Here is a 12512-nt window from a genome sequence, read left to right on the forward strand (position 1 = left end):
GGAAGACATGCTGAACTGTAGGTACATAAAATCACCTTGGCCAGAACTTCCATGCGCATTGCCTCCTTCGGTGGCTAAGCCGGAGCAGATGTCAGAAGACAAAGAAGCCTTGACTGAGCAGGGTTGCTGTGTCTGAACTGAATTTCCAAATGTGGCTGATGTGGAGGAAGTTACTGCTGTTGCTTCAGTTGAACCAGCATGAGTTTTAGTTGTTTCTTTGGGGAGAGACTCTTTGCAGTCAGACAGATTACCTAAAGAAACAAACAAAATTGCAAATGCCACCATAAGGGAACTACTACAGAAAAATCAACCTTGTGTTAACTGGTAGTTTGCCACTGAGAGGAGCAGCAACATAAAATTCTAAAGAACTGGTAGAAACATACATCTTTATGGATAAAACTGCATCTGAAAAGAATTTACCTACCTCCCCCCCATACCTGCCCAGCATCTACAAGATGAAAAGCCAGCCCATCCAATAGGGTTAATTTTTATGCGATGTACTTAGTGCACTTTTCAGAGACGATTGTGAACTCAAGAAAAGCATTGTTCTAAAAGGTGAGAGATGCAGAAGTGCCTCAATAGGAGACGGAAGACGTTCTAGAAAGATGGCGCGGGATTAGTGAGACCCTACACTCAACTATGGAATGTGAAAGGGAGTGGACAAAAGTGGAGAACGAGTGAGTGAGAAGCAAAGGGAGATGAAAGTTACAAAGGCAGGACTGAGAAAAACTATCAGGTTTTAAAACCAGAAGAATGTTGAAATTCACTTGGGAGATGGAATGGAAGCTAGCAAAGGTGACTGAGGGTGGGAGTGATATAATCAGAGTACATCAGTAGTAATATTAGAGACCTCCTGAAGCTGCAAAAGGATTTAAGAGGGCCAAAGAAGCAGCAATTTCAATAGTCATGAAGGAGAGGGATTAAAGCACGAATAAAGGATTTATTCAAAGTCAGGGAAGCTGGTCAGCTTCCTACAGCTTAGCAGGAAAAGGGAAAATGACTAGACAGGGAGAGGCATCAGGGAAAGTGTGCAGCAGAGAAGCTTAAAGATGAGTGATAGTGGAGACAGAATTACGTGACAAGACATTTTAGGCAGAAAGAAGCTCTGACTTTCTGAAACATTCAGGTAGCGAGGAGGCGGTATGCTGATGGGAGGCGGTATGCTGATGGGAGCCAAATTAAGGGAGAGGTCAGAGTGGGCCAAGACAGAGAGAGGGGTGTTGTCTGCACAGAAGAAAGGGGAAAGGGTAGCGGCAGCCAGGAGATGGCCTACACACCAAAAACAGATGGACAGAAGGGTTAGATACCATCCCAGGGAACTCTATATTGGAAGGAAGGAGGAGGTAAGGCGTCCACCAGAAATAAGCAAAGGAGTCGCTAGAATGGGAAGGTTTAAAACAGAAGAGGAGTTTGCTGGAGACACTGACTGATATAACGTGGATTGTGGCGCGTCAGTCTTAACTCTGAATGTCCTTGCTTTTGCTATCTTAATTTAGATTCTGTTTTTTTGTAAAAGAAAAAAAAAGTCTGTAATTAAAACTGACATAATGCCATTCGCATTGGTACAGAACTGCAGTCAATGGAAAGAACATCTATAGGATTTGAAGTATGCCACTAAGAGAAGAAGAGCTCGTCTGCCATCACACACTTCAAATGAACAAAGTTCAGCAGGAATAACTCGCATTCTGCAGCGGGAGAATTGGGCACTGCCTATCTAAGTTCCCCTACTCAATTACTATTTTATTACTTTTCCAAACAGATAGTGCCAAAGCCTGACTGCTGTTGGTCATGCCATCCTGATCACAGATTTCACATCCATATTAATGAGTATTACAAAACCTCTCAACACCTATCCGAAGTGCAAGGCATCACTCACAGCTTTAAATGCTTTTTTGGCAAGTCCAATCCAATCTTATAGAGCATCTTTTACAAAAGAAAAGATCACAAAATGCTATACACTCAATGCAGACTAACAGTCTCTAAACGGTGAATACAAACCTGGATAAATTACCATAGGGAGAAAGACGGGAAAACAAATGGATTTAGGTTCTATCCTAAACTAAAACTGAATTGTGACATTGTTATTTTATTTGTCAAGCACTGACAGCGTGCTCGATACCTACTGTGATAGACCCAGGCCAGTTGGATACAACAAAGTAGTAGAAGGCAGATCTACTGGCCACTGGATTAGCAATTTTCTGTTCCCTGACTGACCAGAGCAGGGGCTGCTCCAGACTAATGAGAACACCTGACTCCAATTAACCTGCAAAGAGTCAGGTGAGGCCATTAAGGTAATGTGAACATCTGACTCTAATTAAGGCCCTATAAAAGGGCTCACTCCAGTCAGGCTGGGAAGAGCCAGGGAGAGGAAGTACAGCTGAAGGGCTGGTTAATGAAGACACCCTCAGGCCATCGGTAAGGGAGCCCTACGGTAAGGATGAAGAAGGGAGAAGCAGGAGAGCTGTGGGGAAGTGGCCCAGGGAAATGTAGCAACTCTGGCAGTGAAAGGTTGGCTGCCAACAGCTGCTACCATTAGGGTCCCTGGGCCGGAACCTGGAGTAGAGGGCGAGCCTGAGTTCTTCCCCACCCCAACCCAACCCCAACCTGCCACTACAGAAACGCCTCCTGGGAAGGGAAGTCAGGCCCTGTCAGGACAGGAGGCTAAACTGTTGTGAAATAAGCCCCCAGGGACAACAGAGACTGTGGGAGTTCTCTCACCAACCTCCTTGCTGGCTTATGATTAAAAGGGCTCAGTAGACTGTAACCCTGGCCCTAGAGAGAGAAGGGCTACGTGGAGGGTCGCAGTGAGCCACTGAGGCTAGCATAAACCACCTAGAAACGTGGGACCCACGGGGACAAGATCAGAGCTCTGCCACACTACACACAAAATACTAACTGCTTCAGAGGAATAAAATCTGCACTAGGTAGTTACGGAACAGCTCGTGAATAGGGAAAACTTTTCTTTCCAAACCTGAGTCAGAGGTCAGCTTATGCCCTGAAGCATGAGGGTTTATATCACCTCAAAATCTCTTGATTATTTTTTCTTTGTTTGTTTTCAATTCTGCCTATTTTAATGCTGGGCGTTTTTTTCTACCCATATAAATGTACAATGCTTTTTTTGGAATTCTGCGGGGGTGGTGGTGGATTATATCCAAGTAACCACACATTACCGCTATTTTGTTTTCTTCTTATCGCATTACTGCTGGCAGAATATTAATGTAACCAAGCACTAGTTAATGCAGGGAAGCCAGGGGATCAGAAAGGGCAGCTGCAGTAAGAGGAGATCACAGAAAGATCTCTTAAAAGTTGTCTGCGGTATGATGTTTCAATCACCGTAATAAATGTATTATTATTTAACCTTTCATTGCCTTCACCTGAATTCAGTATAATTACCTAGCAGGTCAAGGACAGAAAATAAAATAAAGGCACTCCTTATATTTAATGGGATACAAAGTTTTAAACCAGTGGGACCTACTTGTGTTGGAAGGTGCAATTTGGAGCTGCTGAACCAGAGGATTCAATAGTTTCCCAGCTTTTAATTTATTTTTGTTGGTTCTTCGCCGGCGGCCACTTGGTGGGGCTGAGTGCAGAAAACCCACGTTGGGTGGCAATGGTTTGCCCAGCCGGACGAACAAAGCCTCTATCTCATTCTTCTGTTGAGTCTGCAGTTCAGCAATTTCTTTCATGTGCCTAATAAAAAAATAAAATAAAATAAAAGGACCTCATGCTAGCTACTTGTCTGAGAAAATGCCAGACCCAGATTTCATTTACGGTTACAAAGAAAATCCCAACATGCTATACAGCAAGCTATTCCTCATCCAAGAGCGTGTACGTGTGTAAACACGCTACATATGAAATGATATCTAATCCTGTATACACAGACATGAAGAAAATGAGTTTCAATCCTCTGCTCTAAATTTGCTCTTCAAGTATTAGGTTATACAGAGACTCCTGTAGAAAGAGGATTTTTAGAATCCAAAGTGAACATGATTGGTTTGGAGACAAGATCTGAATTTAACTCAAATGTTTCCAGTATTTCTGTCCCTTCAAACCAGTGCCCCAAAAAAGTTCTCTAGAAGTATAGTTAATTTAACTGGGAGAAGCGCTGCAGGAAAAAAAAGCAAAAGTAAGTGTTTAAATTAACAGTGACACAAGAACCTGGATGGCCACGGTCTTTATAACGCAGGATGGATTGTATCTAAATACCCTTTGAACACACATTGACTTGTTTTCTATAACACCCTTATATTCCAAGTTAAATTCTAACTTCACAGTAAGATTGGGAACCACTGCTCCCATTTTTCCTCCCATCACATGCTTAGAGAAAAAGAATCATGAGTAAATGGACCGGTCTGAGCACTAGTCATGTGACAGAGTTTCATTTCAGGCTCACCACTTCACACCTAGGGCAGTAGTTGGGCTGTTAACATTTGACTGCTCAGGGGTCGAGTGTGAGATGAGCTGGATGTCTCCATCTAGCTCCTATTGGATAGGTATCTACTTAATGAGTCCAAAGGCAATAGTTGAATTGAAATTAAGCCTGAACTAGCCTGTAACCCCAAAGATTACCCAGGGCCGAGGCACTCTGGAAAGGGTATGTGGGGAAAGAGCTGCACTACTACTATCTATCCCATACCAGGAGAATTCATTCTTTAGGGTTTTCAATCCAGCACCTTTAGGGATTATTGCATTTACTTTTAAAAGAGAACAATGCCACTGAGAGGGAAATGGCACCCATTTTGCACAGCACAGCAGGTATGAAGCACTTCTCCACCTTGAATAAACTGAAAGGTGCTAGAAAGATGTGTTTAGTAATAACTGGCTTTCTGGAGTCTACTGCTCATGCAATCACCTCACTGAAGAGGTCATGTTATCTGTGACATGCTATCATGTTCTATAGTGTGGGCATTACTTTTGGGAGACAGCACCATGCTAAGAGATGCTAATTGTAATTTAATTTACTATTCCAGATGCATTTTGATAGCAAGAAGTACTTTATACAAGGATACATCAAACTGCTTGGATGAGGAGAGTGAATTTAGATGTAAGCTGCAAAGATGACAATTTTTTATAACCCCCTGTGCTTATGATATACACAACCCTAACACTTGGCCCCACCCCCCCACAAGCAGGTCGTCTTCTGCTTGTGTTTACATTAGAAAAATCAGGTCTTGTTTACTGTGGTTTTGATAGAGGGCCCTGCAGACCACTGTATATCTAGTAGGTTTATGACACCACAAGAGACTGTCGTCTTAGCACGTGAGTACAGGAGGGTTGGTTTTTTTTTTTGGTTACACTTGTTTAAAACTGGGTGGTCTGTTTTGTTAACACATATTTCATTAAAAAAAGCTTTTCAGGTCTTAATATTTCATAAAGCAGCAAAAAAGGATACAAAAGCCACTTTCCCCGGACCCATTTTGCAGGTGACATTCAAAGCTAGTTAGAAAAGAAAACAAGCAGAGATAATTAAGGAAAACTAAAAAAGGAGGATCTGGTTATTGGTGACTCTGACTGAAGAAGAAGGTGCCTGACAAAAAGAAAAACATTTTGCTTAGGGAGAGACCCAAATCCAAACCTGGCTACAGACACTGCCAAAATGTAGGTAAATTTGAATCCAGATCTGAACTCTGCAGCTCAGAAACACTCCTCCCTCCTCTATGACAGGATCATGAATATTTCTCTCAATTAAATCAGAAGTTGTAGTTATTATAAAAACAAACTTTTTTAGTAAATGGGCTTTAGCAACAAAAAATATCTGCTTTTCGTATGGGGAAATCTCAAAAAGGTCCAGCTAAGTAACCAGATTATTCCTGATTATCTTCTATTTGCATTGAAGTAACATCTAGAGCTCTCAGATTGGGGCCTCATTGGGCTGGGTGCTGAACAAACATAGGGACATTTCCTGCCCTGAAGTTAACTGAGTTCTTTGATTAGGAAATTGGGGCTGGACCCCTCAGTGAATTGGTTCTGTCTGGCTCAGAACACACATGTATAGGCTTTTGAGGTATTTTGGTATTTTCACGTCTAACTGGAACTAAGGCCATATCTATGGTGCTGCAGCTCTGCCGCTACAGTATAGACACTTCCTACATCATCAGCATGGGGTTTTCCATCAATGTAGTTAACTCATCTCTCCAAGAGGCAGTCGCTAGGTCAACAGAAGAATTCTTCTGCCAACCTAGCCGTGTCTACACCGGGGCTAGGCAAACCTAACTATGGTGCTCAGGGCACAACTTTTTTCACAGCCCTGACGTGTGCAGAAAGGCCAATCTATTTTTTTAAGTGTAGACCAGGCCTAAGAAATGCAAAGGTGAATAAAAAGAAATGAATGATTAAGAAACGTTTGGGTTCTGTAACTGCCACCGTGTGATTTGGGTTCAGTATGAATTTTGCAGGAAGGGGTGGTATTTTTTCCTGAATGAATTTACTCATTGGATGCTGTACACACACAGCTGTTTACTATGTGTGGAGATGATTTTTAGGTAGTCTAAACACATGTCAAGTATCCAGAATTGTTTTAAAATCCAACATACTTTTCTCTCAGGTTCTGCAGTTCTTTCTTCATATCTGCATCTTCAAATTCCGAGTCATTGTCGCTGCTCATGTAGGATGACTGCGAGTGGAAGGATGTTATATTGATAGTGGGGATTTTTGTTCCCTGACCATTAGGCGAATCAGGGCCTGGTGAACTAGTCTTTCCAGATCTTTGCAGAAGAGAAGCTGGCTTTTTTGTGATGTCATTGGCTGCAGTACTGCTCTGCGGGGACAGCTGAGCAGCAACAGACTTCCTTTGGAGAGACTCATCACCAGAATCACTGGAACCATGGTCAGAAAGGACATCAAGAAAAGATGCCGTTTGCACTCGCCGTACTGATGTTTTCAGGTCTGGGCTTGAGGGAAGCTCATCCAAATAAACATCTGGTGGAGCAGAGTACCTTAAGCAATGTGGCGATGTTAAAGTTAATTCATCGTGGGTACTGATCACTGAAAACCTGCCAATAGTTTTGGCTGGTGTAGTATTATCATGCACTTCAGACTGTTTTCCATAGGAACCAGGGTCTACAAAGTCATTCCTTTGAAGGTTATTTATCTCCCTATCTATTGTAGAAGTCTGTATTAAGTTCTCTGTAAGTGCAGATGAAATTTTGATCTTTGCCTCCTTATTCCTTTTAGAAGTTTCCATTTGTTCAGGTACGGTTGATGATGCAGGAGCAACCTGGAAAAAGAATGAGGGAGATTAATTTTGAGTGTAAGTGTAGCAGACAGGCATACAACTATTTATAGTTTCACATTACCTGAAGACCTTTTGTTGTAACAGCAGAAGTCGAAGAAATGTTTGCAGCTGAACCTGTTTCATAAATTGGAAAAAAAAATTACTGATTACATGTCTGGATGGAAAGGTTTTAGCCTAAAAAAGGGAAAGCAACACTAGGTTCAATATCCATTGTTAAATAAACTTTGCATTGGAACAATGCATAAGTCAACAGCAAATCTATATAATTTAGACCATAATTAGGATATCAAACGCAAGATTTACTAAAGATATTTTAAAAGCCATACTGCAGGTACTATAAAATATCCCTTAGTAGAAATTCAGACTCAATGGAATGATCTGGGCAGTCCAGATAAGGATAGGTCTGAAAAAGTTCTGAAGACAAAAATCGGATGGAGATTTAATTGTGTACTGTATGCAGAGCTCAAGTTACAAAGGTACTTTTGAGGTCTGCAACAGAGAAATAGATGTCTGAACATGTCATTGAGCAGTGTGCATAAGGCAAGCAGGATTGGACCATAACCGGAGAGTCTTTTTTCATATCCTTCACTCGGATCAAATTTGAACAACATGTTGAAGGTGGTAACTACAGACTCAAATAATGGTCATTTGGACCACAATAGCACTATATGAGAAGAAAAATATTTTCCTGATGACATACAAAAGAGAATTTAACCTCCAGGCCATTATGCTTTTTCAAAGTTAAACCAATGAATGGAAATCTTTCAAGAATGCAGAGTGAACATAAGGTAAGAATGTCATTTCGCAGTTCTGAAATCATGAAATATATGCATCTCTTTATGGCATATTGAAATTCATATTAACACCTAGGGCAAAATTCCCCTCTCCTCCTGGTTTTAGACTGGGGCAACTCCAGTGACTTGAATTAAATTTCCAATGATTGACAGCATTCTAAGAATAGCATCAGGCCTCCTTAATATTTAAGTTAGGAAGGGATACTTACCCTACAGTGATGGGGGGTTCTTTGAGATGCGTTAGTCAGGGTAAATCCACTGAAGGTGCACACATGCCTCCTGCATGTGAAATTGAAGTTTTTTTTTGTTAAAAATGGCAGTGTCTGTCAGGGCCATGCATGTGCCCTGTGCCTCCTTGTGCAAGGGCATAGACCCTTCCTCAGCTCCCTCACAATTCAAGGGCTGTGTTACCACGAGGACTCTGAAAAACTAAGATGAAGGCTGCATTGTGGGAGTCACAGATCCATAGTGACAACATTTCAAGGAACCATGGCTACTGTAAGGTAAGTAACCAGTCTTTCTTTGCGTACGTCAGTGTGGAACCCTCTGTGGGCCACTGGTGAGCAGAATCCCCCCGGACTGTGGGAACAAGGAATTATAGCTGCATCAGTCAAACAGCAATTGAAGAAGAACATCAGACTCGCCTGGCACCTGAAGGGTAAATGTTTCACAAGAGTCAGTGGGTTACTCCATGTTGAATGATCTCAGAGGCTGGAACATTCCTGAAGTGGATGGAAGATGCTGCTTGTGTGCCAATGGAGAGGCTCACCAGCCAACTGAGGGCATTTGGAGATGTTCGTGGTGAGATGGTTTGCTATTTCAATGGGCTGGATATAGTTACAAAGAGGCAGTGACACTGCCTAAAGAGCTTGGTCTTGTTAAAGTAACAGAACAAAGCTCTAGACACATCTAAAGCATGCAGCTTCTTTCTCCAGCCAGCAAGGTGATTCATTGGTTTAGGTGGAATTTGGAAACCACCTTAGGGATGAACATGCAGTGTGGTCTCAATATCACCTTGTTCCTGTGGAAGGATGTGTAAAGAGCTACAAGGGCATGGAGCTCACTAACGGTCTGTGCCAAGGTGGTAGCAACCAGAAAATCCATCTTGATGGTAAGGAGGTGTACTGAACAGGCTGACAGTGGTTCAAAAGGAGGCTCTGTGAGTGTTAGGAGGACAGTGTTGAGGTACCACATGGGAGTCGGGTCACTAACCAAAGGGCAAATATGAAGAAATTTTGATATCATTAGATGAGAGAAGACAGAGTATGATTGTACTGGAGCATGGCACACTTACATTGCCACAAGGCAGACCTGGAGAGAGCTAAATGCCAATCCAGCCTGTTTCAGCTACAGCATATAGTCTAGGCTCTTTGGTATCAGAATGTCTACCGGTTCTAGATCTCACTGGGCTACCTGTATTGAGAACCTCTTCCTTTCTGAAGGGGAGATCATCCGAGTGGATGACTTCCTGCTCTGTATAAGAATTTCCTGAATCTGTAGGGAGCAGTCTCTGTCAGCAGTGTTCAGCCAGCCAACCCCCAAGCTGTCAGGTGCAACAACCAGGCACAGTATCTGAGCTTGGCTCTGAAATACTACATCTGCGCAGATTGGGAGGTGTATAGGAGACTGCCTGGATATCTGCAATAGGTCTGACAGCCAAACTCTCTCTGCCAGGAAAGGACTAATAGTGTGATTATAGACTCATCTTGCCTGATCTAGGAATCGATGGAAAGGCATATAGCAGTGCTCGAGACCAATGGAGGAGAAAGGCATCTGGTAACAAGCCCAGGTTCATGCACTCTCTGAAACAGACGTTTGAACATTTGGTGTGGTCCTCTGTGGCAAACAAGTCCATTATGTGAGTTCCCCATTGACTGAATATGATGGACTTCCAGAGTGAAAACTCATGTCTGGTTATCGGGTGTTGGCTCAAGAAGTCTGACAGGTTGTTGCTGACCCCTGGTAGGTGAAGTTCCTACACGGTTATCCCTGAGAGGTGGGAGGGTCCCAGAGCTCAGGCTGTGGCCTGAGCCTCTACATAGCAATTCAACAGCCCCTTAGCCAGGGCCCCTTAGCCCCAGTCAACTGGTATTAGCCATTGTGGGTGTTTAATTGCAGTGTAGACATACCTAAGGAGTCCTAGTTGAAAGAACAGGGACAGGATGTATTCTAAGGCTGTTACAGTCTCCTATCAGTGAGTTATCCAGGTATGAGTAATTGTGGATTCCATGCCTCCATAAATGCACTGCCACTACTGCTAGGCATCTTGGTGCTGTGGAGAGTCCGAAGGACAGAACATTGCATTGTTAATAGTTGGGCCCCAGTGCGAATCTTAGGTACTTTTTGTAGGCTGGACAAATAGCTACATCTCTACCCCGATATAACGCTGTCCTCAGGAGCCAAAAAATCTTACCCACATTATAGGTGAAACCGCTTTCTATCGAACTTGCTTTGATCGGCCAGCCCCGCCTCTCTAGAGCACTGCTTTACCGCGTTATATCTGAATTCGTGTTATATCGGGTCACATCATATCGGGGCAGAGGTGTATATGGAAGTACATATCCTGCAAGTCAAAAGCCAAGAACCAGAATTGTACTTGGAGAAATGGCGTATGTATTAAATGAGTCTCTTCAGGTCTAGGATAGGATGAAGGCACCATTTCTTTTTCAGAATGAGAAAATACCAGGATTACAGCAATGCTATATTCATGAACATGCAGACTTCAGCATTAAAGAAACCCCAACTAGTTCAGAATGCTGAAGCACCTCTTACCTCAGCAACACAGGCTACCACGACCATGTCAAAGGACTCTCCACTGACCGCAGGGGAGAGGATTCTCTGCTTGAAGATAGGGAAAATGTATGTCCCAGTGATAGTGAGAAGGAATATGCCTCCTCCAGATGTGGTGCTGAGGAATATGGGTTCTCTCAGTATCAGGATCTATTCTGGTACCATAAGGTGCTTCAGCACCAAAGAGTCTTGGCTTTGCCAGAGATGCCTCCTCTGAAGTAGGGGTCAACACTGAGAGGTGCATCACTGGAGCTGGGTGCCGGAGGACTCCATGTCATAGGCTGCTCTGTATCACCAGCTCTCAACAACAAGCAGAAGCTTTACATGGTCTGTCCTTGTGGGAGGACACTGAGTTCTGCTTGGAGTTACCCCTCTTGGTTCTGGAGGTGTTGGTATTGGTGCCAGGTCTTTTCTCTGCACTGTCTTCTCCACAGCGGTCTTTGGTGTGACAAGTCTGCTAGACAGGGTGCTGGATGACACTGGCTCGTTGCTAGCCCAACTCTGGAGCTGGTCTCCTCAGGTTCTGAGGAGACCCTCATGGACTGCTCCAGGAGATGAAGCTTAAACCTGATGTCTCATGACTTACGCATCCTAGTGGAGGATGCAAGGCACACTGAACATCTGCTCAGTATAGTGAACTCACCTGAACAGCAGGCACACCAGCTGTGTCCATCTTTCAAGGTAATTAGTCCAACAGGGCTTGGAGCCTGTAGGTTTTGAGGCCACCATGTCAAACAGCTCTGTTTGCGTGTTCTTGCAAGGGGACTGTACAGGAGGAATCTAACTAACTGTCAGTGCTCAGTCCAGACAGGTTGATATATATCATAGAATATCAGGGTTGGAAGGAACCTCAGGAAGTCACCTAGTCCAACCCCCTGCTCAAGGCAGTTGTATGTCAGAGTCAGAAGAGTTGTGAAGATCTGTGGTAAGTTTTTGTAGAAAATGTAGCCAAAGCCAAGAATTGGTGGGGTCAAACACTTCACTGGTTCCATGTTGCTGCCACGGGTGGTAAGAAGGTACTGAGGGAGGGTTGTGGTCACCCCACCCTTTACACCCTCATAGAGGAGCATGAGAAAGCACAGGGTGCATATGTGGCCCCAAAGGACACTAACTAAAAAATCCTCTAGTCTCACATGCATGAGGAACATGTGCACCTACAGGGGAATCCACACTGACACATACTTGAAGAACTGTGTGTTACTCTAACAGCAGCAGGAAATGTGGAACTGAGCTAAAAATCTCCAGAATGCTCCATCCTTAAAGGGGACAAAATCTTCCTGGACAGGTAAATCAGATTAGTTACACATTCTGAACAATTTTAGTATGGACTGCTGTGAAAAGTGCCATGGAATCTATCAACAGCTTAGTTGGAATGGAGTATGCCTGCCTTGATAGGCCTTCACAGTCATCCTCAATGATTCCTCGAGAACCCTATGGACCGACTCTTCTCTGCAGAGCCCACCCAAAATCCTGCTATCTTTAAGAACTCCATCCAGTGGGATAAAGGAGATCTGGCTGGCTTTCTGCTCAGCCTGTGAACTGCGAACTTCAAAACACTGTGGGAAAAGTACAGCTTCTCACAGGAAGGCCTCTGTACATCACCCGCTTGGAAAGACCTGCATTGCTTATTTACAGTATTATGTTTAATTCTGTCCATGAGACTGTTTGCTTTTTGTAAGTTTGACAAAAGTGGT

The 12512-nt window shown here is 43.4% G+C and overlaps 1 protein-coding gene across 11 annotated transcripts in view; it reads right to left on the reverse strand.

Annotated features, from left to right (window-relative positions):
• WNK2 (WNK lysine deficient protein kinase 2) overlaps window positions 1–12512 on the reverse strand; it is a 165638-nt gene that overhangs the window by 26048 nt on the left and 127078 nt on the right. For 10 of the 11 annotated variants that reach the window (XM_039547229.1, XM_039547232.1, XM_039547235.1 and 7 more), the window contains exons 22-25: window positions 7296–7348; window positions 6534–7216; window positions 3476–3690; window positions 36–251 (exon numbers count right to left, since the gene is read on the reverse strand). In XM_039547229.1, the coding sequence (XP_039403163.1) occupies window positions 36–251; window positions 3476–3690; window positions 6534–7216; window positions 7296–7348 (1167 nt within the window). The remainder of the gene's footprint in view (window positions 1–35; window positions 252–3475; window positions 3691–6533; window positions 7217–7295; window positions 7349–12512) is intronic. The other variant, XM_039547231.1, reaches the window with a different exon arrangement.

This window comes from Mauremys reevesii, linkage group 7 (assembly GCF_016161935.1).
Source record: "Mauremys reevesii isolate NIE-2019 linkage group 7, ASM1616193v1, whole genome shotgun sequence".
Taxonomy (NCBI): domain Eukaryota; kingdom Metazoa; phylum Chordata; order Testudines; family Geoemydidae; genus Mauremys; species Mauremys reevesii.